The 26,575-nt window shown below is 40.8% G+C and overlaps 1 protein-coding gene across 3 annotated transcripts in view; it reads left to right on the top strand.

The window, feature by feature from the left end:
- Nucleotides 1-26,575, top strand: part of LOC136866939 (uncharacterized) — a 155,706-nt gene that overhangs the window by 16,509 nt on the left and 112,622 nt on the right. For all 3 annotated transcript variants that reach the window (XM_068226953.1, XM_068226954.1, XM_068226952.1), the window contains exon 3: nt 18,311-18,425. In XM_068226953.1, the coding sequence (XP_068083054.1) occupies nt 18,311-18,425 (115 nt within the window). The remainder of the gene's footprint in view (nt 1-18,310; nt 18,426-26,575) is intronic.

The raw sequence follows: 26,575 nt of genomic DNA, 5'->3' as shown, positions 1-26,575 counted from the left end.
GACCCAGTATGGAAAACCAAGAATAATGACCGTGAGGATTAACCTCACTGACAATATATCAGCTTGTAATGTGGAAGTCCTCGGGCTGAGCAGCCGTCACTCTGTAGGCCAAGATACGCCCTTCAGTGTTGTAGTAATAGGGAGTTTGGTTTTTTTATGTGCGGATTCAGTCCAAAATGAAACAATTTTGGCAATTAATGTAACACCACCTTTTTTTTAAAAATCATCCTTCTAAACCCTGCTGTTATGATATTCAGTTGCCAACAAATTCATGTGCAATATTCAAGGGTTCACTTACTGATACCATGCAGTTGGGCTGTCATTGACTGACATTGACTGACATCTGGTGTTACTATCTACTTTGTCTTACATATAAGAAGAACATGTATCAGCAGTTTGCCTATAATACGAGGCAAGTTGATGGTTGAATGGGGCCGTATCTGCAGTAGTTACCACATTTTTCTGCATGATTATTACCGTTGCATAATTGACGCATCCCAATATTTTTGGGTCCAAATTGGATGAAAAGAAATGTTCACGTATTTGACGGACCCACTTCTTCGAACATCCATGATGCAGCTCGTATGCGTTTTGAAATAAAGGTCTCAACTCGTCAGGTAGTAGCAGCCTTCCCGGTGCAAAACTGGGCAATATGCTGTTATCAGCTGGTAGAAAAAACCACTGCACTAGCAAAGTGAGTGAATCAGCGCAGAAGTGATTAGTGATGCTCTATTGCAGTCTTGCGCAAACATATTTTACGAGTGTTTCGGGAATGGGACATGCATTTTCTTTGATCTCAGTATTGTTTGTTTGTTAGTCCGCAGTGAGCAAGAATTTGAGTAATACTGCATCATAATAACTCTTGGTGATCAGTTGTGCCAAAACATACAGTTATAGGGCACGGGCCACATGTATTCAGTGTCCTAATGCAACGTGTGCTACCGCAGTTGCAGAGAGGTGCACTTCAAGCAACCAACAAGTCTTGCAAAGTATTTCGCAGGCCATAAGACTGCTAATTGGGCCGATGACCTCCGATGTTAGGCCCCTTTAAACAACAAGCATCATCATCATCAGACTGTTAATTTCCAAAAGTAGAGGAGGATCTGTGTGAATATGATTCTGTTATCGAACATTGGATATGCTGTTTCTTATGAAATGCTGTATTTTAAAGGACAAGAAATAGCTACTGCATCAGTTTCCTGGATTTGAAGGTTAACCGAGGTGGGATGACTACTTTTATGAAGAGAAATGGCCTTTCTCTTCGAATAACAAATTTATGCCGTAATTCCCATGTGATTTCAATGAAAAAGTAATATATTTTCACCGCCTTTTAATTGAGAAGCGTAAAGTGAAGGAATATTTGCGCTCCCAAATAGGAACCGGAGGTCAGACACCATTCAGTTTCCATATGCCACAAAGTCAGATAATCGATAAGAACGGGAGCCTTTGTTTACATTTACATAAGAATCATCAGAATATAATACAAACTTTTTGAATAGATTTTTTTCTGAATTCATGAACATGTTCTCTACACCAGCGGTACCTGCTTCCCCAGCTCCCAGTCAGGCCTGTTCCTCTCCGCATACCACCAGCGATCCTAATGTCCTTCCCCGACACACTCCCTGCTACAACAGGCACACCCCTATAACAGGAGTAGTCTCTCTCGTGCAGCCAATGCTGCAAGTCATTCCTCCAGCAGTCAAAGGGGTAAGCGTTAATAACTTGAATTATTTAAAAAACTATTTGAATCCCTTCATATTTGATACACATATTTTCCTTTTATGTACAGACTTCAACACGCATCTCAGAGCAGTCTCTTAATTACATCTATATGATTTCTCACGAGAGTTTAATCCTGATGTAAACAAATAGGCGGAGCACCTTGGCTTTGTACGTGGACACAGAAGTAGTTGATTGGAGAAGCAACCGTCGCACTCACTGGACTGTATGCGAGCTCGAAGAAAATTAGTACGTCGCATTAATTTAATTTTATCTTAGTTTATCACATTTAGATAGTCTGAAAGAGTACGTAATCAAATTAAAATACGGTTGTCATATATACCGGTGTGTATCTATATTTTTTTAAAAATAAAACAGCTATTAAATAACGAGATATGAAGGCAGAAGGCGTGGTGTAATGCAGGAAGTCCTCTCATAGTGAGGAAAAGTCCCAAGCTGTACAGTGTGGAGATAAGGTGTTGCATCTTGCAGCAGCTGTCAGTGTCAGTATTCACAGTGAGAGAAATGGAGCAAGAGGAGGACCATCGCGTGTAGTGAAGCACAAAAGAGGAAAACCTCTCAGAAGTGACCATAGGCAGTGCGTTGTGAATGTTTTTAATAAAATAAGTGAACAGAATCCAGGTTTAGCCGTAAAAGAGGTAGAGAAAATAAGTGCAGATGCAGAGTTGTGTGGTGTGTCGGATACTTCTGTTCATAACGTGCGGACAGAGTTCAGAGAGACAGGGAAATTAACAACGCCGGGAAAGGAACGTAAACAACCTCAAAGAGTCGAGAAGTACGACCATATCGTCAAAAGTGGTATTAGAAGGAAAATTCATGAATTATTTTTTTCAGAATGAACCACCTACTTCACGCAAAGTATTAGACAGTGTGAATAAAGATAAAACTTTACCCACCTTCAGTTTAACTACATTGTACAGACTTTTAAAGGACATAGGGTTCCAGTTTGTTAAAAGAGAACATAAACCTGTGTTAATGGATAGGGAAGATATTGTGTTGTGGAGACGGAAGTATTTGCGTGAAATTAGGAGATATCATGCAGAAGGTCGCAAAATTTATTACTTGGATGAAGCGTGGCTTAACGAAGGACATGTAACTTCAAAAGTATGGGTTGATTCCACTGTTAAATCCAAGAAACAGGCCTTTGTTTCTGGACTTTTAACTGGCCTGAAGCAGCCGACTGGGAAACGCAAAAGGCTTATCATTGTTCATGTAGGTAGTTACTCTGGTTTTGTGGAAGGTGGAGCTCTCGTGTTTGAATCTAAAACGACACGAGAGTATCATGAAGAAATGACAGGTGACGTTTTTTTATCGTGGTTTTCGTCTATCCTACTGAAACTCGAACCCGGCAGCGTGATTGTAATGGACAATGCATCTTACCATTCTGTTAAATTGGAACGAATCCCTACAATGGCAATGCCGAAAGACCAGATCATTGCTTGGCCCGACAGTCACCAAGTAGAATACAAGGCTGATATGGTCAGAGCAGAACTCATTGAACGGGTGAGGTCAGTGCGAGACCAGTATGACAAATATATTTGCGTCGAAAGAGCACAGAAAGCGGGCCACTGCGTGCTATGACTTCCACCCTACCATTGCACTCTGAATCCGATTGAACAGATATGGAGTCAAGTGAATGGTTACGTTGCAAGAAACAACACGACCTTCAAGCTACAAGACGTACGAGCTCTAGTTTGCACAGCCCTTGAAAATGTGACAGCAGATAACTGGAAGGACTGCATTAGAAATGGAACGAAAGAAGGAGACCAGACGTGGGAGCTAGATGGCCTAACAGATGAAATTGCCGAGAGATTTATCGTCACTGATAGCGGCCAGAGTAGGAGCGACTCATCAGACTGTGACAGTAATTAGAATGGAGGAGATACATCGTGTGATATGGAAGGAATTGAGCCCCTGTAGGATGACTAAGCAAGGTAAGCATTCACAGTATCCATGAACTTCTTACTTTGTTAAGACCGCAACTGCCTGTGTATCTTGTCTTTTTGAGTCGTTTCTTTTCGATAGATGTTGTTACGGAATTATCAACAGTTCCGTCTGACATGTCCAATCATGCTATATGCTCTATCAGGATAGGAACTCTACAACATAAGAAATATATATTTCAACTCGAAAGTTGGTATTCTATTAGGTTACAGTCTACCGGGCGGACATTTCAAATAGCTGTCCTAAGATAAATCTTCGTACGTGTGTAATTTTGTCCTCTAGCCTACGATAGCTTTCTTTAGTATTCAGAAATGAATAAATAAATAACGTAGGCCCTAATCTTCAGCAGTAGATCTCCCTTCAGACCCCTCTGTTTAGTTTCGCACAGCTCACAAACTGTTCCTCGTCTATTTTAGGTAATATTCGCAGCACTGTAGTCCGAACACGAAACGTTGACGGGGCGGAGGTCGATACTACACGCTCAGGGAATCACAACTCTTTCTTTGGCTGAGGCGTGGACATGCCTTGTTTACATCAGGATTAAACTCTCGTGGAAAATCATCCAATGTTCCAGTTGAAGGTTCCCTTTAGACTTGCTCAGTTTACAAGATTACAAGTTCTTCCAACAAGTGATAACATCAATACCATCTACATTTCTATAATAATAGTAGAGTCAACGCTGGCTTTAGTATAACAATTCATCATAGTGAAGCAACGACTGGTCACAAACATGAATATCAGTGACTTCATTTCAGTTTTCTATGGATACTATAGTTTATATCTTACAGTCTGAGTGATATTAAGAAGTTATTTCTGCACTAAAAGTGCTTTCAATTAATCCACACATCACAATCTAAATGTGGAATATATAAACAATAATTATGTGATAATTGCACAGAACAATTGTATATATTATTAAGCTTGTATGTAGGCCCTAATATGTTTGTTAACAATTATATTACAGCTGTGTTTTGTAAGTTTTTTAGGTGAACTATCGGGCTATGCGAGGAGTAACATAATCACGATACCACATGTTAGTTAAAAGAATGGTTTATTCAACATCCCAACATCTCTGTACACATTCACTTTTCTACTACACAGCTTACTAAGTCGTAACTCACATACAAGTACCATCCAACTGTTCACATATTCAACAATTGCATCTCTACTACTGCACCAGCTGGTGCCTCCTACTACTGACACATATTAATATAGGTACACAGCTGATTCAAGGAGTCTATACATTCTCACTGAGAAAATGCCTCAACCAAAGAGTACACAATGTGACTGAACATTGACCCTCAACATTCCCCCATCAGTGCTAAACTCATATTCACATTTTTACATAACATAACAATATCTTAATATTTGTCCAAACCAAGACCTTTCATACAGTTGTCAACAATTACATAGGTTACAGGCTTAGGTAACTTATCAGGTAGTTGCTTGTCCGTTTCGATATATTCTAAATGTACTTGTTTCTTTTCCACTTCATGTTTTACAAAGTTATACTTAATGTCTATGTGATTCATTCGCTCTGATCCGGATGATTTAAAACATTTATTGTACTCTGATTGTCTTCAAATATTGTTATATACCCTGTGTCAGTACATAAGTCTACCAGCATTTTTTGTTTTTCAAGAACATTGCCTTTTCAGTAGCTTGACACAATGAGTTTAATTCTGCTTCTGCAGTGCTTAACGCCTCAACACTTTCTTTCTTACATCTTCGAACTACCTTGTTATTAAACACCTTAAATGCACATCCTGAAGTTGACTTGCAATCAAAGTCTGCATCTGCATAACCAGTTAACACATCACAGTTGTTTGATTTACAACACTTCAATTTTTCATTTTACATATCTAAGTACTCTTTTTAATGCTAACCGTAGCTCAGCAGATGGCTTGTTGTGAAATCTACTAAGATAGGACTTGGCAAAATATAAGTCAGGTCTCTTCTTCTATTTGATCTGAACTCCCTGCATTACCTTCAAAATCATTTTCAGTACTCCCTTTTTTCGTAAGTTGCTTTACGTCGCACCAACACAGATAGGTCTTATGGTGATGATGGGATAGGAAGGGGCTAGGCATGGGAGGAAGCAGCCATGGCCTTAATTAAGGTACAGCCCCAGCGTTTGCCTAGTGAGAAATTGGGAAACCATGGAAAACCATCTTCAGGGCTGCCCGCAGTGAAGTTCGAACCCACTATCTTCCAAATATTCGACACTGGCCGCACTTAAGCGGGGAATAAGAAACTACAGTCTAAGATATAAACAATAAGAAATTGTAGTTTAGGGGAAAGCGCCTAAAATTTAATTTTTAAATACCTATGTATTAGGTCGTATCGAAAAGTACTACATAACAAAAGTTACAGAGAATACAATTTCCGATCTTTTGTGTCTTATTCAGTTTTACTGTACCTACTATTTCAGAGTCGGAAGAAAACTAAATGTGCAGGCCTACAGTATCGAAAGCGTATAACATTGATCAACAATAACATTACATTGACCATTGTTTGTTGTCATGTTATTTGTCTCTTATGCTGCCTCTCAGCTCCGATAGATGGGATTACTGCTGCGTACCGGGTATAATAGCCTGACTGTATATTGGCAGGATATAGCTAGGGAGCTCGAAAACTTTCTTCTTTAGCATGCCAATCGTCTAGTTCATACATTTTCTGATACAGCTGATACGTAACGCACTGATTCTTCATAGTATTCCAGTTATTTGATCCCTATTCTGACGCGCTGTTTTGAATGAGCATTGTGCATACTTAAGGTAGAGGCTGACTTAGTAGTAGTAGTAGTAGTAGTAGTAGTAAGGGCTGGTCTAGAAATACAATTTAGGCCTATTCCAAATTATAGAACCATAATTCACTAAATAACTCAAAATTCAACCCTGAAAAGAGCCGTTTCTTAACAAAAGCTTCTTCCTCTTCACTTTTATTAAATTCTACATTGATTTTATTCCATATTATCAGTGAAGATCACGTTTCTCCTCTGCTTGGAGGATAAATTTGCCTCCAAGTCAGATCGATTTTTCCGCCGCCAGTGTAGTGAATTGATATTTTCCAACTCATTGAGTACTCCTAGGAAACAAATTAGTAAAAGGGCATAGTTTTTGCCCTAGGAGTCTGCACTATTCGAACCTCTCCCCGCCGAAAAAAGACGAAGAGTGTTCACGAATCACGGCTGTCTGCGGCTTGGTCATTCCAGCTCTGGAACTTTGGACTGTTGGACTGGCAGTGTAGTCCTGTTTGTTAAAAGTGAGAAACTATGCGGTATTTCATTTGATCGAGTATTTCATATGAAAGCATTGCTTTTAATCGTGCCATTCCTACTGACGTCATTGTAATGTATATTCATTTAAGTTCGGAAAACCACTAGGACAGTCTTTCTGAGGATGTAAAAAGGCAGGTGGAGAGTGAGTGTCTACCGTTATAATGAAAACTCTCCAACCTGATTGTGACTGATGGTATGACAGCAGGTCTACCATTACAGTCAAAATTTCCTAACTCAGTCTTTATATGAGAAAAGATGTTTGGTGACTTGCCCGTCACATTTTAGGGTAATGTTAAGAGGTAATTATGCATTTTAATACAATCTTGCTCACAATGTGTACACTAGAATTCCGTATACAATGTAGAATTCCGTAGCGAAGCATGGGTATATCAGCTACTATAGAATATATAAGGGAAAGCCTGGTAAGAGAGTCATGATGAATGTACCCTTCCTGGGGAGAGGGTTTGCAGTACGCCACAAACTAGTTGCTAGCATTCTTGGCTTCTCTTTGCCCAATGATAGAACTTCAGAAATATCCTTCAGGTCTAGTAATAGGGGATAATCATTGGTTAACTTCCATGCTCCTACCAATGACTCTAAAAAGAAAAACCCAGAGACTACAGATAAGTATTGGGACACCCTTGAGGAAACCCTAGACCACATCCCACATCATCATACGACAATACTGCTGGGAGATTTCAACGCTCAGATTGGGAGAGAACAGAAATACCGGAAGATTGTAGGAAGATACCCCGTCCATAAGAGAACCAACAAGATTGGGGAATGGCTAATCAGTCTGTGCATCAAGTATGGATTACTCTTGATGTCTACGGCTTTTAAACGCCTACCTTTGAAGGCCATGACGTGGCGCAGCCCAAACAGCATGATGGGCGAGTTCCAAATTGACCACGTTGCAATAGATAAGAAGCACCACTGCGACATTATGAACGTGAAGGTTTTACGAGGAGCTAACATAGACTCCGATCATTACCTGTCCATGGTTAAGATAAATCTGAAACCACTGTATAAGACCAAGGCTATGCTTATGAAGAAAAAGAAGATTCCGAGGTTTGATATCACCAAACTTAAAGAAGACAATGCAAGTTACCAAGAGAATCTGAACCAACACATCAATAGGATTAACACCACTACAAATTGGGACCCACATCGGGATGCTATAACAGACGCGGCTCAGAAGACGATCCCCAACAGACCTAAAGGAAACAAGCACCCATGGTGGTCTAACGAATGCGATGTGGCAATAGTAGCCAGGCGACTAGCATGGCTCAAATGGAACCATCATAAAAACGAAACCAACCTACAAGCCTTTATTACACAAAGGAAGAACACCTCCAGCATCATAAGAGGGGCGAAAAGAAAATACAACAAAGAACTGATTAAGCAAGCCGAGGAGGATGTTGGAAGAAACAACTCCAGAGACTTATACAAAGGTCTAAATCAACAGACGACCCAGTTCACACCCTAAACTGTACACTTCCAGAGAACAGATGGATCACTGTGCCTCAATGATGATGACTGCATCAAGACCCTAGCTGATTATTTCCAAGGACTTTCGAATGCTGAAGAACCTGCGCAGCGCCTCCCAGTTAGAGAACCAGCTAACCCGGAAACCAAAGACATCCCTCCTCCCACCTATGAAAAAGTCAGGGAAACCATTCTTTTTAAGAACAACAAAGCTGCTGGAGAAGACGGAATAGTGGCAGAAATGTTGAAACAAGCTGGTGAGCAAACATTCAGGCACATACACAAAGTAATCCTGGACATATGGGCTAAGGAAAGGCTCCCAGATGATTGGACATCAGCCATTATCCACCCAATCCACAAGAAGGGAAGCAAAACAGATCCCAGCAACTATAGAGGAATATCACTCCTTTCAGTATCGTATAAAGTCTTTTCCAATATTCTGGAATGGCACATAACAAGACAACTGGATAAAGAATTAGGAGAATATCAAGCAGGGTTCAGAACAGCAAGGTCTTATGCTGAACGGATACAAAATCTGAAGACCATCCTTCAATATAGCAAGAAAAGATGCAGAGAGTGGGTAGCTATCTTTGTCGACTTTCAGAAGGCATATGACTCCGTGGATAGGGTCACACTCTTCGACACCTTAAGAGAACTGTGACTAAACGAAAAAATTAATAGGTTGGTGCAAGCCACCCTGCACAACACCACTTCCAAAGTTAAGTTTAGAGGTCAATTATCAGAGAGCTTCACAATCAAAACAGGGGTGAGACAAGGAAATGGTATCTCATGCATATTATTCAACTGTGTCCTGGAAAAGATCATAAGAGAATGGAGCAGGTCATTACCTGAGAACACCGGATTAAGGATGGGGTTTAAATCAGATAACCTGAGGATTGCATGCCTGGCTTTTGCAGATGACCTTACTTTATTAGCGAGTGACATGCATGAGGCCACTATGCTGCTTCGAACACTGCACTCTATAGCAGCTAAAGCGGGCCTCATGATCAACATTGGAAAGACCGAGTTTATCACCAACAACAATGGGAGTCAGTGATACAAAGCATGTCAAGAGAGCTAAAAATGTGAAGTACCTCGTAGAGTGGATGTCGGAGGACCTAAGTGAAACGATGGCTCTTGAACAAAGGGAAATCAAATTAGACAAGGCCTACCATGCCTGCAGAAAACTGTATGACTCAAAGCATTTATCAAAGAACGTAAAACTGAGACACTATAATGCAGTAGTTAGACCATCAGTCCTCTACGCAGCAGAATGCCTATCCCTAACTAAAAAGACCCTACTGAGAGCCCTGGAAGTGCAAGAACGGAAATTCCTGAGAAGAATAATAGGGCCAAGGATCCTACCATATGGAAGGTGATGGTACAAACCCAACAATGAGCTCTACCAGCATCAAGAAAACCTCATAGATGCCATCAGAAGAAAATGTTGACTTTCTATGGACACCTACACAGAATGGATCCTAATAGATCATCCCATAAGATCTTCAAGGTTGCTAACAAGGGCAAAGCTACTGGATTCCCCTGGACCAAACAAGTGGACAAAGATCTTGCCGAGCTTAATATTAATCAAGCCACCATTTCTGACAGGAATGCATACTGTTTAATGGTCAAAACTAAACCTTTCCTAACATCCCTTACAACAGCTAGCCACAAAGGAGCCAGGAATTGGTCAGAGGAGCGCAGGAGAGAATTCAGCGATAAAATGAAGGAATACTGGGCCAACAGGAATTCTCAAGAGGCCACTAAAAACACAATCCAGTACGCTAAAAAGGGCAGACGACGACAAAAACACAGCTAGAACACAAGCACTGTGGTCCACATATGGCCTAAATGAACAGAAAAGAAAAAGTTACACATTTTAGAAAGAGTTGACTGATGGGACATCCCTCAATAGATTCCTTTTGTACCCCATAGTCGAGCATCTCTTCTCTTTGCTGCTTAGTCTTCCTAGCCCGAAGTTTGCAACATTTTATTAAGTCTGCTCCTTTGTCAGAAATCACACAGAACAAATCGTGCTGTCTTCCTTTGAATACACTGACTGACAGAGCAAATGCAACACCAAGAAGGAGTGGTCAGAACTTTATGCCAATTGCAGGGTAGACTGACGTCACTGAGGTATGCTCATGATGTGAAATGCGCCGCTCTGCTGCGCATGTAGCGAACGATAAATGGGACACGGCGTTGGCGAATGGCCCACTTCGTACCGTGATTTCTCAGCCAACAGTCATTGTAGAACGTGTTGTCGTGTGCCACAGGACACGTGTATAGCTAAGAATGCCAGGCCGCCTTCAACGGAGGCATTTCCAGCAGACAGACGACTTTACAAGGGGTATGGTGATCGGGCTGAGAAGGGCAGGTTGGTCGCTTCGTCAAATCGCAGCTGATACCCATAGGGATGTGTCCACGGTGCAGCGCCTGTGGCGAAGATGGTTGGCGCAGGGACATGTGGCACGTGCGAGGGGTCCAGGCGCAGCCCGAGTGACGTCAGCACGCGAGGATCGGCGCATCCACCGCCAAGCGGTGGCAGCCCCGCACGCCACGTCAACCGCCATTCTTCAGCATGTGCAATACACTCTGGCTGTTCGAATATCGACCAGAACAATTTCCCGTCGATTGGTTGAAGGAGGCCTGCACTCCCGGCGTCCGCTCAGAAGACTACCATTGACTCCACAGCATAGACGTGCACGCCTGGCATGGTACCGGGCTAGAGCGACTTGGATGAGGGAATGGCAGAACGTCGTGTTCTCCGATGAGTCACGCTTCTGTTCTGTCAGTGATAGTCACCGCAGACGAGTGTGGCGTCGGCGTGGAGAAAGGTCAAATCCGGCAGTAACTGTGGAGCGCCCTACCGCTAGACAATGTGGCATCATGGTTTGGGGCGCTATTGCGTATGATTCCACGTCACCTCTAGTGCGTATCTAAGGCACGTTAAATGTCCACCGCTACGTGCAGCATGTGCTGCGGCCGGTGGCACTCCCGTACCTTCAGGGGCTGCCCAGTGCTCTGTTTCAGCAGGATAATGCCCGCCCACACACTGCTCGCATCTCCCAACAGGCTCTACGAGGTGTACAGATGCTTCCGTGGCCAGCGTACTCTCCGGATCTCTCACCAATCGAACACGTGTGGGATCTCATTGGACGCCGTTTTCAAACTCTGCCCCAGCCTCGTACGGACGACCAACTGTGGCAAATGGTTGACAGAGAATGGAGAACCTTCCCTCAGGACACCATCCGCACTCTTATTGACTCTGTACCTCGACGTGTTTCTGCGTGCATCACCGCTCGCGGTGGTCCTACATCCTACTGAGTCGATGCCGTGTGCATTGTGTAACCTGCATATCGGTTTGAAATAAACATCAATTATTCGTCCGTGCCGTCTCTGTTTTTTCCCCAACTTTCATCCCTTTCGAACCACTCCTTCTTGGTGTTGCATTTGCTCTGTCAGTCAGTGTATTTTTCCAGGTCTCGTATCCAGTAGTCCTAGTGAGTGTCCCATACAATGGAGCCATACACCAACTGCGTTCTTACCCCTGACTTATACGCCCTCTCGTTTACATCTTTACTACAACCTCTAAATACTCTCATAATCATATGAAGAGATCTGTAAACTTTCTTAACTATTTAGTTAATGTGACTATGCCAATGAAGATCATTCCTTGTATTAACATCCATTGTGGAAAAAAGTATAGACACCCAGTTTTATACATTAATAAAAAGTTCATCCTTTGTCCCACATAGAAACAAACTACAGCAACATTTAGGTTCTTAATTCTACATTTAAGTACGTATAGAAGTAATTTTTATGGTATCAAGTTAAGATCTTAGTGCAGGTTGAACAAAAAATGCCAGTATTTTTTCCATTCCCAATCAAGCACTAACTTTAAAAATCCCTTAACAGTATCCTGGTTTCAGGAGGTCAATAGGACTGTATCGTGATTGATCTCTCTAACGCATTTGATAAGGTAGATCATGGGAGACTACTGGCAAAAATGAGTGCGATTGGACTAGACAAAAGAGGACTGAATGGGTGGCTATGTTCATAGAAAATAGAATTCAGAGAATTATAGTAGGCAATGCTTTATATGTCCCTGTAATAATTAAGAGGGGAATTCCTTAAGGCAGTATTATTGGACCATTATGTTTTCTTATACAGTAAAACTTGCTCAAAGCGGAATAGCAAGTGTCCGAGTTCTTTTCTTGAATTAGACAAGTTTCCGGATTGAACAAAATTATACAAAACAGAATCACAAATTACTTACCCCTGATCCATTAGTCTAGTTTTGGCGATTCAAATCTCAGTAACACAATATCGTGTTGTAGAGAAGGTTTTTATTACTCTCGCATAGGCCTGCACTATAACACACTCTATATATTATGTACAGTATGTACTGTATGTACCATAGTCAATGAAAACTGGGCAATTTCTGCCTTATTTCACATGTTGAATATACAAGCTACAGTATACTGTAACACATACAGTATAACACAATTTCAGTCTTATTCCACATGTACAGTAAACAAACTACAGTGTACATATAACACATTACTGTATTTGCCAAATTATGCCTTCTTTCATGTGTCTAAAAAAGAATCTTGTTTTACCTTCTTTGATGTCATGTCTTTCTCATTGCAGTCTTTATCGCTGTACAGTAACTCAAGAAGTCGCTGTGAATTCGACTTGACTGCAAATTTCATAATGTCCCTGACACTCTCAGTGGCTTGTTTATGAGTCCGTATTTTTCCTGACTTTCTCTTTCCTCCTCCTCCTCCTCCTCCTCCTCTTCCTGGTCTTTGTCCCTGAGATAATCATCTTCTTCATTCTCTGTATGTTTTATCTTCAGAATCTGTTCAGCAGACTGGAAACTGTAGTGAGTACCAAGTTGGTCGTCGCTCCGAATGTATTCGTCTACATTACATGAGAAATTCTGTTGTTGGCTCAGCGTTGATATCAGTGCAGCATTTTCGGTCACTCCCTCAAGCGTGCCGACGTCATCATATTCTGCAAATCCTGCTTTTGCAGAACACTTTACGACTGTTTGAGGTTTGATCTGCTTCATAGCCAAAGTGGTCCAGTTGGCTGTATCCAGTATGGAAATTGAGCGTGTGAGGGAGTAAGTGTTGTCAGCTGTTTCAACAGTCTTGATCAGTGACTGCATCAATAAATGCCTGTAGTGAGATTAAAGGTGTAAATCACTTCTTGGACCATAGGTTGAACAACGCTGGTTGTGTTAGATGGAAACCAGACTAGCTTGTCATTGGAAAGCAACACGTGGGTGTCAAGTGTCATTTTTGAGAAAAAGAATAACTTTGCGATTTTCCTTCTTCATCCTACATTTAAATTCGTTCAGTCATTCTTCCATTAGAGCAGTGGTCATCCAGGCTTTCCCATTTGTCCTCCATGTTACCGGAAGTTTGCGGAAGTCCAAGTTTTTGAAACACCTTGATTTTGCTGATTTCCCGATTACCAGGGAACTTTTCTATTTCCCCCTGCATGTTATGGTACAACAGTACTGAAAGTCTTTCTTTCGACATTTTTCCCCCACCTCACATTTCCACATGAAGCGCAAGTGACTTTGAAGGCAAGGTTCAAAAAACAATCCTGTTACATCGGCGTTGAAAATATCCTGAGGTTCATAGCCAGAAATTAAATTTTGCAACTTCGATTTCCACACGGCTCCTACATTTCCATCCACATCTTTGGGCTCGCCGTAGATTTCATTCCATACAATATTTTGTCCTCCTCTGAAACTCTCCAGCCACCCAGTTGATGCTTAAAAAGGCAGTTTTGCCAAGTGATTAGGCAACGGCAATGACTCATTCTATAGCACACGTCCACTAACCGGAAGGTTTCTTGAACGGGCACTGGCGAACCAGTCCCACACTAAATCATTGAGTTCTTCATTGCCTGCTACCTTACATTTCTGCTTCATTTGTCCATTCCCCTCCATCCACTGCTTAGTAATGTTTTATATTCTCATAAACTTGAGTTTTTTATACCGAGCTCGATAGCTGCAGTCACTTAAGTGCATCCAGTATCCAGTATTCTGGAGACAGTAGGTTTCGAACCCCACTGTAGGCAGCCCTGAAGATGGTTTTCAGTGGTTTCCCATTTTCACACCAGGCTAATGCTGGGGCTGTACCTTAATTAAGGTAGGTGACCACCACAGTCTCAGCATGCCACTAGCAGTAGCTAGGATGTATAGGTCATACTGTTGGATTCTGTTTTGTTTCATATATATGCCACTTTCCACATTATTCACAAAATATATTAAGGCATTTGTCATAAGTAAATAACCTATTCCATTGCTCATTGAGCCACTTATGAAACTGATTCAGCACCACACACCTGTTCTTGTGCAAATTCTCAGGTGCATGCACAGTTGTCCCAACCTCTAGCAAATACAAAACATAATTTCTGTTCTTTCTGTGGACCACGTTAATCCAGTTTGTCAGAAATCATATCTCTTTTCAGACCATTTGTTCAGCAAGACCCATTCTTCAAGGGTTGTTCATTTGGCGTTCTTCACCACCAAATGATACTCCTTTGTGCTATTTACCAGTGGGATTACAACCTCGTGTACTCCGTGTTCTCTTCCTTTGTTTCTGTGATCTATGATATATCTTCATAACTTCTCTTTTGATGTTGAGTATGAGTACCACAAGGGATGACATCAAGGGCCCCTCTTATTCAGTTAGACACAAACACACAAACTTATGAATAGCACTTGCGAGGAGCTGGTACCCATTCTTGAAGTGTTTCACTATAGTAATACTCGATAACCAGTGCTCAGTGCAGAAACTACTCAGATCATGAAGACTTTTTGATCACATTAGTGTGGAGTATTCACCATCTGAAAGAGAGGCAAGGATTACAGCAGACAAAGAAAGAAAGAAAGAAAGAAAATAGACACATTTGAAATTTGACGTTACCAATATATGTTGAAATTTAGATGGATAGTTCAGGTCACTAATAAGTTAGATAAGAGGAGGAAGGTTAGGCCTGAGTTGACCTTAAGGAGATTGATTGGATTTTTTCTGCTGATTTCAGGGACAGCTGTATGGAATAGGTATTTGGTAGAGCATTGGTTCTTCTTCTTCTACCTCTTCTTCTTGTTCTCCTTCCTAATTTGGCCAACTGTGGATCGCAGAGAACTTAAGGCTTGTTGGCCTTTCTTCTCTTCCCAGAACCTTTTCATTGTCTCGCTTTGTATTTTTCTCTCCTCCTCAGAGATTATCCGGTTGGGCTTCTTTTTAGGTGGTTTGTCCTCAAAAAATTTGATTTTGTTGATTATGTTTCTAAACTCTTTCCTTTTATTGATCACCTCTAGTGTAAATCCAACTTCTTCTGCATCTCTTTGACCTCTTCTACCCACTTAGTGGTGGCCTTCAATCCTACAATGTACTTAAAGGTCCTCTTGGTCAGTCCGCTTTCATCCATTCTTACTAGATGTCCGTAGAAGTTCAACCTTCGCTTCCTCATTGTGTCTGAGATCTTTTCCGTATGTTTATAAAGATCCTTGTTTTTCCTTTTTTTCCAGGTTCCATCAGTAGTTTTCTGGGGTCCCAGAATCTTCCTTAGGACCTTCCTTTCTTTCTTTTCCAGTTCTTGAAGCTCCCCTTTTTTATTCAAAATAAGACACTCTGAGGCATACAATCCTTCTGGTTTGATTACTGAATGATAGTGTCGGAATGTGGCCATGTAGGATATTGCCCGTTTGTTGTACATACTCTGGGTTAGTTTGTAGGCCAATTCTAATTTTCTGATTCTTCCTTTGATAGCCTCTTTGTCTAGCCCATTGGGTTGGATCCATTCTCCCTGGTATCTGAACTTCTCTGCCCTTTTAATCTTCCCATACTTTATCTCCATGTACTTCTCATTTCGGTGCCTATACTCCATATACTCCGTCTTTCCGTAAGAAACTTTAAGACCTGCCTTTCCGGCGATTTCGTGCAGTTTCTCTATCATCTTTATAGCGTCTTCTCGATTTTTAGCTAATACTGCGAGGTCATCGGCAAAAGCTAGACATTTAATTTCCAAGTTCTGGCCTTCTCTTCCTAGGTGTATTCCTCTTATCTCTTCCGATTTCAGAGCTTCTTCCCAAGTTTTCATTATTTTCTCCAAAACTAGGTTGAAGAGGGTCGGGGACAGTCCATCTCCTTGTCTGACCCCTGTCATGATTTTGAACGGGTCAGATATATCTCTGAGGAACTTGATTTTCGAGATGGTATCCGTCAGGGGTTGTTTAATGAGTTCTCTAGTTTTCTTGTCAATTCCAAACTCCTCTAGGACTTTAAATAAGGTTTGTCTGTCTATTGAGTCATATGCTTTTGTGAAATCGATAAAGATGACTACGGTGTTCTGACTCCTTATTGCTCTTGTTCGCAGTATAATTTTGAGGTTGAAAATTTGTTCTGCGCACGACCTTCCTTATCGGAAACCAGCTTGGTATTCTCCAATGAGGTGGTCAGTGTGTTCTTGAACTCTGTTTAGTAGAACTTTAGAGAATATCTTATAAGCAACTGACAGTAAAGGGCATGGGTTCATATTATAGTAGATTGAGTTTTCTATTGATATGTAGAAATGGGGGGTTTAGCTCAGGATACTGTGACATGGAGATCTATATCAAACCAGTCTACAGATCTGGAGGGTAGCACAGGATATGGTGACATGGAAATATGTATCAAACAGTCTACAGATCTGGACTGTAGCACAGGATATGGCGAGATGAACATCTGTATCAAAGCAGAGTACACACCTGCAGGATCAACTGATAATGTACTGGCATTGACAATGATTTTTTACCAAGTTGCCCACGGTTCAGTCCAAGTCATTGGACGTAGATCATTTGAAATACGTAGGTCGAGTCATAAGTCATGGCAACTATTTTTTTTCTCGCGAACAGGTGTCAACACGGGAGGTCTAAGATATGCATTTGGAAATGTACGGTATGTACTTGCTTATGAAGCCACTAGATGGTGTATGTAAACAACAGTGTAGTTCTAAGCATGCCCCCAAGTTCAGTGCGTGAGTGAGAGTCAACAAACAGGAGCAACAATTTTATATTAAAATAGCAGTACTCCATAGCAGAAATGCACGCCAATGACATGCAGAGCTGCGGGAAGTATTAGGTGTGCATGCCATGCCCTATACAACAGTGGTGAGGTAGAGTTTCTACCGCCATCGTTCAGCATCACTTACAGCGGTGAGGACGGGAGGTTCTTCCACACCCGCCTTATTTACATGATATGAACCCACGTGACTATGATCTAATCCCCAAAGTCAAGAAGTCATTACGTGGACAACGGTTTGCTAACAAAGAGGACATCCTAACAGCATTTCGGAGGGAGATGTCACACGTTAGCGATACACATGCAGCGAATGTTATTCAGCGCCTGCCCCACCGTGGGCAATGCACAGTGGAAACCTTGGATGATTATTTTGAAGGTCTGTAACCAGTGGAGACCTGTCCTTTGTATGTAGTCTTGTGTATTTGCTGTCTAAACCATAATAAAACAATGTTTACCAATGGCCTGTGTTTTGTCACTTTCGTACGAGAATCTCCTGAAGTCAGAATTTGTCTTCAGGCACTATGCATAAGTACATGCCCTATATTTCCAAGTGAATATGTTAGATTTTCCGTGTTGCCTCCTGCTCGTGAGAATGACTTATGAATCGACCCTCGTAAAAGCCATGCCCCTGTGAGGTGGATTCAGTGCAAGGCAGGGGATTGTGCTGATATAATAGATAAATTGTCCATCATTGAAAGCTACAGGTCTGCCTGCCTGCTGGCTTGTAACCATAACAATAGCATTATTACATATTTTCTGTTACTTGTTTCAGTGAGTGGAAATCTCTTACTTCTGCTCATAGGAATATTTCAGTTGCATTGGAAATGGACCAGAATGTAAAGATAAAGGAGGAACCAGTCTGGCTTGGAGGAGCAAGTACATCTGTTGTAAGTGTCATTCCTGATCAATTTGTAGTGATTAGTATTTAAACTTAATTAAAAAAATTAATTTTAATATTTTAAGTGAAATCATATCGCATACTATTCTGTTAGTTTGTGTACATACGAGGTTATACCGAATGATTCAGCATATTTTAAATGTGTGATTTGTTAAGTACTTCATCTGGAATGGTTTTGCAACTCCAACTTTTGAGAAGTACATCTGCAGATATTTCATTGTGTTCTCCTTTCATCAGACAACACATCAAGACAGTTGTATGGTGGGCTCCTGCACGTTGTAGCATGTCGCTGTTGATGGCCATCAGATGTTTTCCTGCCTCAATTTGGCAATGACCTGCTCTCTTTCTGCTACCCTCTTCACTATTTCATTATTGTTATTAAGATTCTTCGGCCAGTGATGATTATTTCCCTTCTCTAATCTATCCTTGTTTCACTGTCTTGTATTATTACTTTCATTTATAAGGGTAATAAGTTTTCTCTCCAAGATATCCTAAGAATGTAGTACATCGACAGTTCTATATTATTTCTCAGCATATCTCATTGTAGACTAGAAATTTGAAGTTGCAAGTCATAAAATTTCTGATTTAGCTGGGGTTTCTTGGTATGCAGATATTTAATTTTGATTTTTGAACAAATTTGGTTAACTTTATTCTGGTCTCCCTTTCATAATCCCTTTTTTTCTGATGATTTAAAATGTTTTGGAGTAACATGATTAATTAAACATTTTTGAAAGAAACTCAGGTACTTCGAACTGCATTCACAGCCCCATGCCGACATTCCAGGTTCTCTTCCACGTTGTACCTTTTTTTGCTACTTGCTTTACGTCGCACCGACACAGATAGGTCTTATGGCGATGATGGGACAGGGAAGGGCTAGGAGTGGGAAGGAAGCGGCCGTGGTCTTAATTAAGGTACAGCCCCAGCATTTGCCTGGTGTGAAAGTGGGAAACTACGGAAAACCATCTTCAGAACTGCCGATAGTGGGGTTCGAACCTACTATCTCCCGAGTACTGGATACTGGCCGCACTTAAGCAACTGCAGCTATCGAGCTCGGTCCACGAACCAGAATGCTTGATGTGTCTTTCAAACAGTTGCTCCAAGAGACACGCAAACACATCATCAGGAATACTGAGGGAGTCCTCAGCTTCTACGGACACACTCCAACAGGCTGCAACCACACCCGGCCACTAACTGAGGTAGCTCTCACTGAGCTTACTCATGACTGTTGCACCCTTTGTTCTCTTTCGCTCATCTTGAGTCAAATCACTCAATGAACCGAACCACACCACCTCTGGTCCATCACCTTATATACATGTGTTCGGCCCTTCGAGATGCATCTGCAACTCAAAGCTCGTGGAACCCTCCACGTATAAAAATCTCTCAGGCCGTGAACTAGAAGTTTCCATATCCCTTGAGATCACAGCGATGTAGCAGCCTATGGCTGCATTAGCAGTGGTGTCTGACCAATGGGTGATGGCCTTCCCCCACGAGGCCCCGGCTGACAAAGACGCACAGTTTACGTTCACTGGACCCCACCCAGTGTCGGAGATTCAGAATGGCGGACGAATAGGCCGTGCCCATAGCAGTATTGGAGTTGCCTAGCGGTACTGGCTATGAGGTTAGGTGCGCGCTGCTGTGAGCTTGAATTTGGGAGAAAGTGTGTTTGAACCCCATTGTTGGCAGCCCTGAAGATGATTTTCCGTGGTTTCCCATTTAAATACCAGGCAAATCCTGCAGCTTTACCTTAGTTAAACCATGGTGCTTCCTTCCCACTCCTAGGCCTTTCCTCTCCCATCATTGCCCTAAGACCTATATGTGTCGGTCTGATGTAAAATGAGTTTTGTTAGAGACACTATGTGTGGGGCTACCCACACTGTAGTCCAAAAATTTTATAGGCCACATATTCTTTCCAAGTTAGACTCCTGCATTGCAGGAAATGGGTCGATAGTGCAAAGTGTCGTTGTCAAACTGAAAAGCACGAACCACGGCGGAGGAAGATTGGCTACAAAACCATTCTGAACAAGCACAATTGCACCTTGACGTCAAAGTAAGGTACGTTCTTGGTTAATAAGAGGACCTGAAATGATCCTGGATCTGCATTCTGACCAAAAAGTGAACACAGACACCTCCGTATTGCACCTGTTGTGCAAATAGCCTATGGATAATTCATATTAATTCATAAAATTTTAAACATGAAAACTGCTTAGTGAACATTCGCAGTAGAGACTTCCAAGCTTTGCAACGAAGAGACTTACGGAACCAGAGTAAATCCTCTCTGCTTGCTTTTAGTCATGAACGGGATGGACCCATACCCATAAAACAGTCAAATAAATCTTATTTCGCCACCTGGTGAAATTTCTGCAAACACCGTCTCCCAGATAACGGAAATGTATGACAATAGGCAACTGCGCCTTTGTTTTGAGAGACAAGGACCGCCGAACATGTGAAGGAGTATGACAGACACCCCTTCAGAGAAGTGGTTCAGTCCTTGTTACTATAACCTCAGGAAAAATTCAGCCAATCGCAGAATTTAGGAGAAATAATCGCCATGACCAGTTGAAAATATTTTCCAGTCTTTTCAAGAGTGTGAGCTAAGTTACAGTGTTAGTTGTGTGCCCGCGTCTTGGGTATATTATTTAAAATTTTTGTGGTTATTTTGGAAATGAATTATCGTGTATTTAATTAATAATCAGCAACTATGTCGTAACTACAGTGGAGGGGACTAGTCTGGACAGCACACCCACATAGCGGTAAAATTGTGTACATCCGACTATCAACATAACGCCAATGACTCTTACGAAATTCGAGAAAAGTGTATGATTATTTTCCATAATATAGTGAAGGAATGGAATCATACCAATTTATGGAGTCACCACAGATGATTTAATAGGGAAATAGTGACGGACATTTAAATAATGCTCCAAAAAGTGATAGAAATATTAGTCCGCCTCTCCTTCTCCAGGATAGCTAGGAGTGTGGTGAAGGAAATGCCCGAATAGGGGCCATAGATGCAGTGAAAGAATCAGTTCCTGTCAGTATTTCGCACCGGTACTTGTAATCACTCTGTTAAGTTGAGACGCGGAAGTTACATGGTAGTTTTGACGATGACCTGGACTAGGGTCGAAACCGGTCCCATTTATAGTTACTATTAAATAAGAATGTAATCACTACATTTCTTTCTTTTATGTATTGAATAGGTTGAACATCTTTTTCAATTATTTCATTTTTAACGAGGGCTTGTTGACAAACATTCCAGGAGTAACGTAGACGTAACAAGAAATGCCGCTCAGCTGATCGAAGTGTAGCTAATATCAGAAGTAGGCCACTTCAGGATACAAACGGTGGTTTTGTTTTTTGTTTGTGAGTGTATGTTAGTGTATAAGGTATATTGTAAGGTAAGTTAATACTTCAATATTAAGCAAGAAATAATGCGAGTGTTACATAATATTAAAGGGAAGATAAGTGACGTGTGTCTCGCTGATTACGATGCAATAATGGAGTTCGGTATCGAATAAATATCATGTAACGGGAATCAGAAGACGCAGTATGCAGCCGTCAAGATCCAAGGTAAATAGATGTTGAACTTATTATTAATGTAAATGTAAGACTGTAGAGCAAGACATTGTCCGTTTAGTTTAGATATTAGAAATGTAGTTGTTAGATTGATTTCATGCACCTATATAATTCCGATTATAATGAACGTTATGAGAGGCATTGGTAGTTAAAATCAGACCCTGTTGATGAGATTAGGACCGTCAGGTCTGCGATCAGGACCCGATTGTTTTAGGCTCGGACTTCAATAATAATAGACTTTATTTTCATTGTGTGTTACCTTACTTTAATAATAATAAAATGATACTAGTGCTTATAAATTTTCCGAGGTCAAGTGACATCGCATATGTGTAAATTGCCAGATTCAATGTAGTTAATAATAATAATAATAATAATAATAGTAATAATAATAATAATAATAATAATAATAATAATAATAATAAGGAGAGTGTCAATAAAACATTCTTCTTCTTCTTCTTCTTCCTTTATGACCACATAGGATCACTTTAGTCAGTCCGTCGTTCAGGTCTCTTTGAAGGGATTGTTCGGGCTTTGCGGTCCTCCCAGTACTTCTTCAGACGCTCCGATCTTCGTGCCCTTTCCTCAGTTGAAAATGTGCGTGTTGTTGGTTTGTTTTGTGTAAGGGTAAAGCGGAGGTTTGTATTCTTGAGTTTTGTATTCAATTTTATCTTATTTTTGGTGTCTTCTGTTGTAAGGCCTATTTCCTTCAGATCCTCTCTTACTTCTCTGATCCATTTACATCCTGTTGTGGTATTTTTTGAGATGAGATTGTGTTGTACTAGTTGTTTCAGAAGTCTCGAGTCCTGCATCCTCATGATATGTCTAAAGAATCCCAGTCTCCTCTTACGCATAGTATCTGTAGTGGGTTCTAGCTCTTTGTACACGACTTTGTTAGGTATTAACCGCCACTGTCCATCTTTCTGATTTTTTTGTTGATACAGGTTCTTCCAATCCTCCTTTCAATTTTCTGAAGTCTGTCAGTCTTTGATTGTTTATTCAGGTAAAAGAGTGTTTCTGCTGCATATGTAGCTTCCGGTTTTATAACTGTGTTGTAGTGTTTTATTTTTGTATTTATTGATAGACATTTCTTTTTGTAGATATCCCGTGTTAATTTTTGTGCTTTAGCTAATCTATTTGTTCTTACTTGGATTGAGATTTTTTCATTTAAGTTATGTGTTATTACTTCTCCAAGATATTTAAACTGAGTTACTATTTTGATTTTATTACCATTTATGGTGACTTCTTTTAGCTGTGTTGGTTTTTGGGGCATAATTTCTGTTTTTTCAAATGATATTTTGAGGCCAATTTTATTTGCAATGTTTTGAAGTTCTGATATCTGTGTTTTTGCTTCTTTTATGTCCACTGCTAGTAATGCTAAATCGTCAGCAAAACCCAGGCAATTTGTTTTGATTTTTCGGCCAATCTTTATTTTTGGGGGACATTTCCTAAACCATTCCCTCATTACCATTTCTAGAGCACAGTTAAATAATAGTGGTGAGAGCCCATCTCCCTGCCGTAGTCCAGTTTTAATTTCAAATGTCTCTGATGTTTCACCCCTAAACTTCACTTTTGACTTGGTATTGGTGAGAGTCAATTTTATCATGTTTATTAATTTGGGGTGTAGTCCAAGGTGTCTTAAAATTTTAAACAGAGATTCTCTATGGATGCAATCATAAGCTTTCTTGAAATCTACAAATGTTATCACCATATCTCTGTTTCTTCTCCTGTTATAGTCCATTATCATCTTAAGACTCATGATCTGATCAGGACAGCTCCTCCAGGGTCTGAAACCTCCTTGATATTCTCCTAGTTCTTTCTCAAGTTGTAAAGTTATCCTATTAAGGATGATTATTGAAAATATTTTGTATGTTATGTCTAGGAGCGAGATTCCCCTGTAGTTATTAGGGTCGGTTTTGTCCCCTTTTTTGTGCAGAGGATGAATGAGGGCTGTTGTCCAGTGTTCTGGTAGTTCTTCTTTAATCCAGATAGAGACAAGTTGTCGATGGAGGGCAACTTTTGCTGAGGTTCCTGCATATTTCCAGATTTCCGCAAAGGTCTGATCTTCTCCTGGTGCTTTGTAGTTTTTTAATTTATTCAGAGCTTGGTAGACTTCCTTTATTGTGGGGGGATTGATGTTTTCTGGTGATGTTTTTATCGGGGTGTTGGTGTCCAAATGAAGGAGTTCTGTAGGTTTCTCACAATTTAAAAGCTTGTTGAAATGTTTAGCCAGAATTTCTGCATTGTCTTTATTGTTATGGGCCAGCTTACCATCTTCATCCTTCATCAGTAGGGTCGGGGGTTCATATTTTTGGAGCTGCTTTCTGAAGGTTTTGTAGTAGTCCCTTGATTTAGTTTTACTGAACTGTTCTTCAATTAACTGCAGGGTGTCCTTATGATGTTGTCTTTTTATTCTTCTTAAGACTTGGGTAGTTTCTTTTCTCTGTTTTACTAGCTTTTGATAGGATATTTCTGTCTTTTGCGACTGATGTAATAGCCATGCCTGATGTCTTTTCTCCACTGTTTCATCACATTCACTGTTCCACCATTGGTGTTTTTTACGTGGTTTATTTGGAGCTAGGTCTTCTGCAATTTGTTTAAGGTTGTGTACTAAGTCTCCAAGTTTGTCTGTGATTTTTATTTTTTCAGTTGCTTTCTGGTAATTTTTGTTGTTGATTAGCTGGGTAGGATCTATTTTTCTTTTAGTTTTAAAGGCTTGCTTTTGTTGTCTCCTCTGGGGAGTGAGTTTAATTTTAATTTTAACTACGTTGTGATCTGAACCTGTGTCTATTCCTCGGAGGACTTTGACGTTATAGATCTCTTTGTGGTGGTATTTGTCCATGCAGACGTGGTCCAGTTGCCATTCTCCTTTAGTGTAGTCAGGGTGTTTCCATGTTTTGAGTTTTTGAGGTTTCCTCTTAAAACATGTAGATTTTGAGATTAAATTATGGTTTCTACACAGGTCAACTAGTCTCTCTCCATTTTTATTTGTTTTCTTGTGTGCTGGCCATTTTCCGATGATGTCACGGTATTTTCTTTCTCTGCCTAGTTGAGCGTTGAAGTCGCCTATTAATAATTTTATATGGTGTTTGGGGATGTTATCTATGGTCTGGTCCAATAGGTCCCAAAATTCTCCTGTTTCCTCCTGGTCTTTTGAGGAGTTGTTTTTATCATTAGTGGGAGCATGGGCATTTATTATAGTATAGATTTTATTAGATGCCTTTAAGGTGAGCGTTGAGAGTCGTGGAGACTGTGATCTGAATTCTTGAACTGAGTTTATTATTTTAAGGCTGACCAAAAATCCTGTTCCAAATTGTGGGACATTCTTCATCACTCTCTTCCCGGGTATACCTTTATAAAGTCTGTACCCTTGAGATTCCAAGGCATCCTGGTCAGTGTTTCTAATTTCCTGTAATCCCATGATAAGAATTTTGTGTTGGTCCATTATGTCGGTGATCACTTTTAGTTTACCGGTTTGCATGAGTGAGTTTATGTTGTGTGTAGAGAAGTATGTTATCTGCTTTGGTTTGATTCTTGATTTTGTCTCATTCGTGTATGTAGTACTGGGGTATTTCCGTGCCTCCGACTTCACGGTATCTTTCAGGTGGCAGCCCACCGTATCCGAATGCTGCCTTCTCTGAACTCTTGGTTCAGCCGGTGGAGTATTCCTTAAAAGACCTTCCATGGTTGACTGTCAAGGTGTCACCTGTGTGGGACTAGGTCCCGAATTACAACTCTGGATGTGATCCAGTGAGGTGATAATGAGGCCGCTCCTCTGGAGTACAGACGCCTTGTGCAGCCGCCCCTAACCTGGAGAACAGACGCTGCATAATGGATTCCAGTGGCATTTCCTCCACTGTGGGGACCATCACCCCACCCAAAGGGGCTCATTCGCCCGAAGCCGTTGGCCCCCTTAGGGAGTCAGGTTATTTCCCGCCGCCCAACACTCAGCGTTGGCAATTTTACAGCTGGGTGCCAGACCAGCAAACCCTCCTCCTTTCTCATTCCGGACTTGGGACCGGACAATGGCGGAGTTCAATAAAACATTATGATAACCTATTTAATCTTTCGGTAATTTGAGTGTGGACATGGTGGTAGTTTGGAAATAATGATCAGTAGCCGACTTAATAATCATAATAATAATATAATAATAATCATAATAATAATAATGATTGTAATAATAACAATAATGTCTGATTTAATTTGATAATGTACTAATATTGTATGCAAGTCTGAATCAAAGAGGGGAGTAAACTAGTGTGAAGGCAACCATGTAAAATGACAAATACATATGAGGCATTTGTCCATAAGCCAGCTTGTCATTAATTCGCAGAAGGCAATATTAAATAAGGTACAGGTGGCAATAAGTTCTGAATTGAGAGCCTAGGATAGGTGGTCACGAATACAAAGTTATCCCAGGAAATAATGAATAATGAATTTTGCTTCGTATGATAGGAGACGACTGATGAGATAGATAAGGGAGTTAAGAGTAGAGCCTAATGGGGGCCATACGTGTGTATAAGAATTACAGGGAATATAATAGCAGTCCAGAGACTTGGACCAAATAAA

Source organism: Anabrus simplex, chromosome 3, assembly GCF_040414725.1.
Source record: "Anabrus simplex isolate iqAnaSimp1 chromosome 3, ASM4041472v1, whole genome shotgun sequence".
Classification (NCBI taxonomy): domain Eukaryota; kingdom Metazoa; phylum Arthropoda; class Insecta; order Orthoptera; family Tettigoniidae; genus Anabrus; species Anabrus simplex.
Note: the sequence above shows the minus strand (reverse complement) of the source record. Positions and strands in the feature narration are given on the sequence as shown.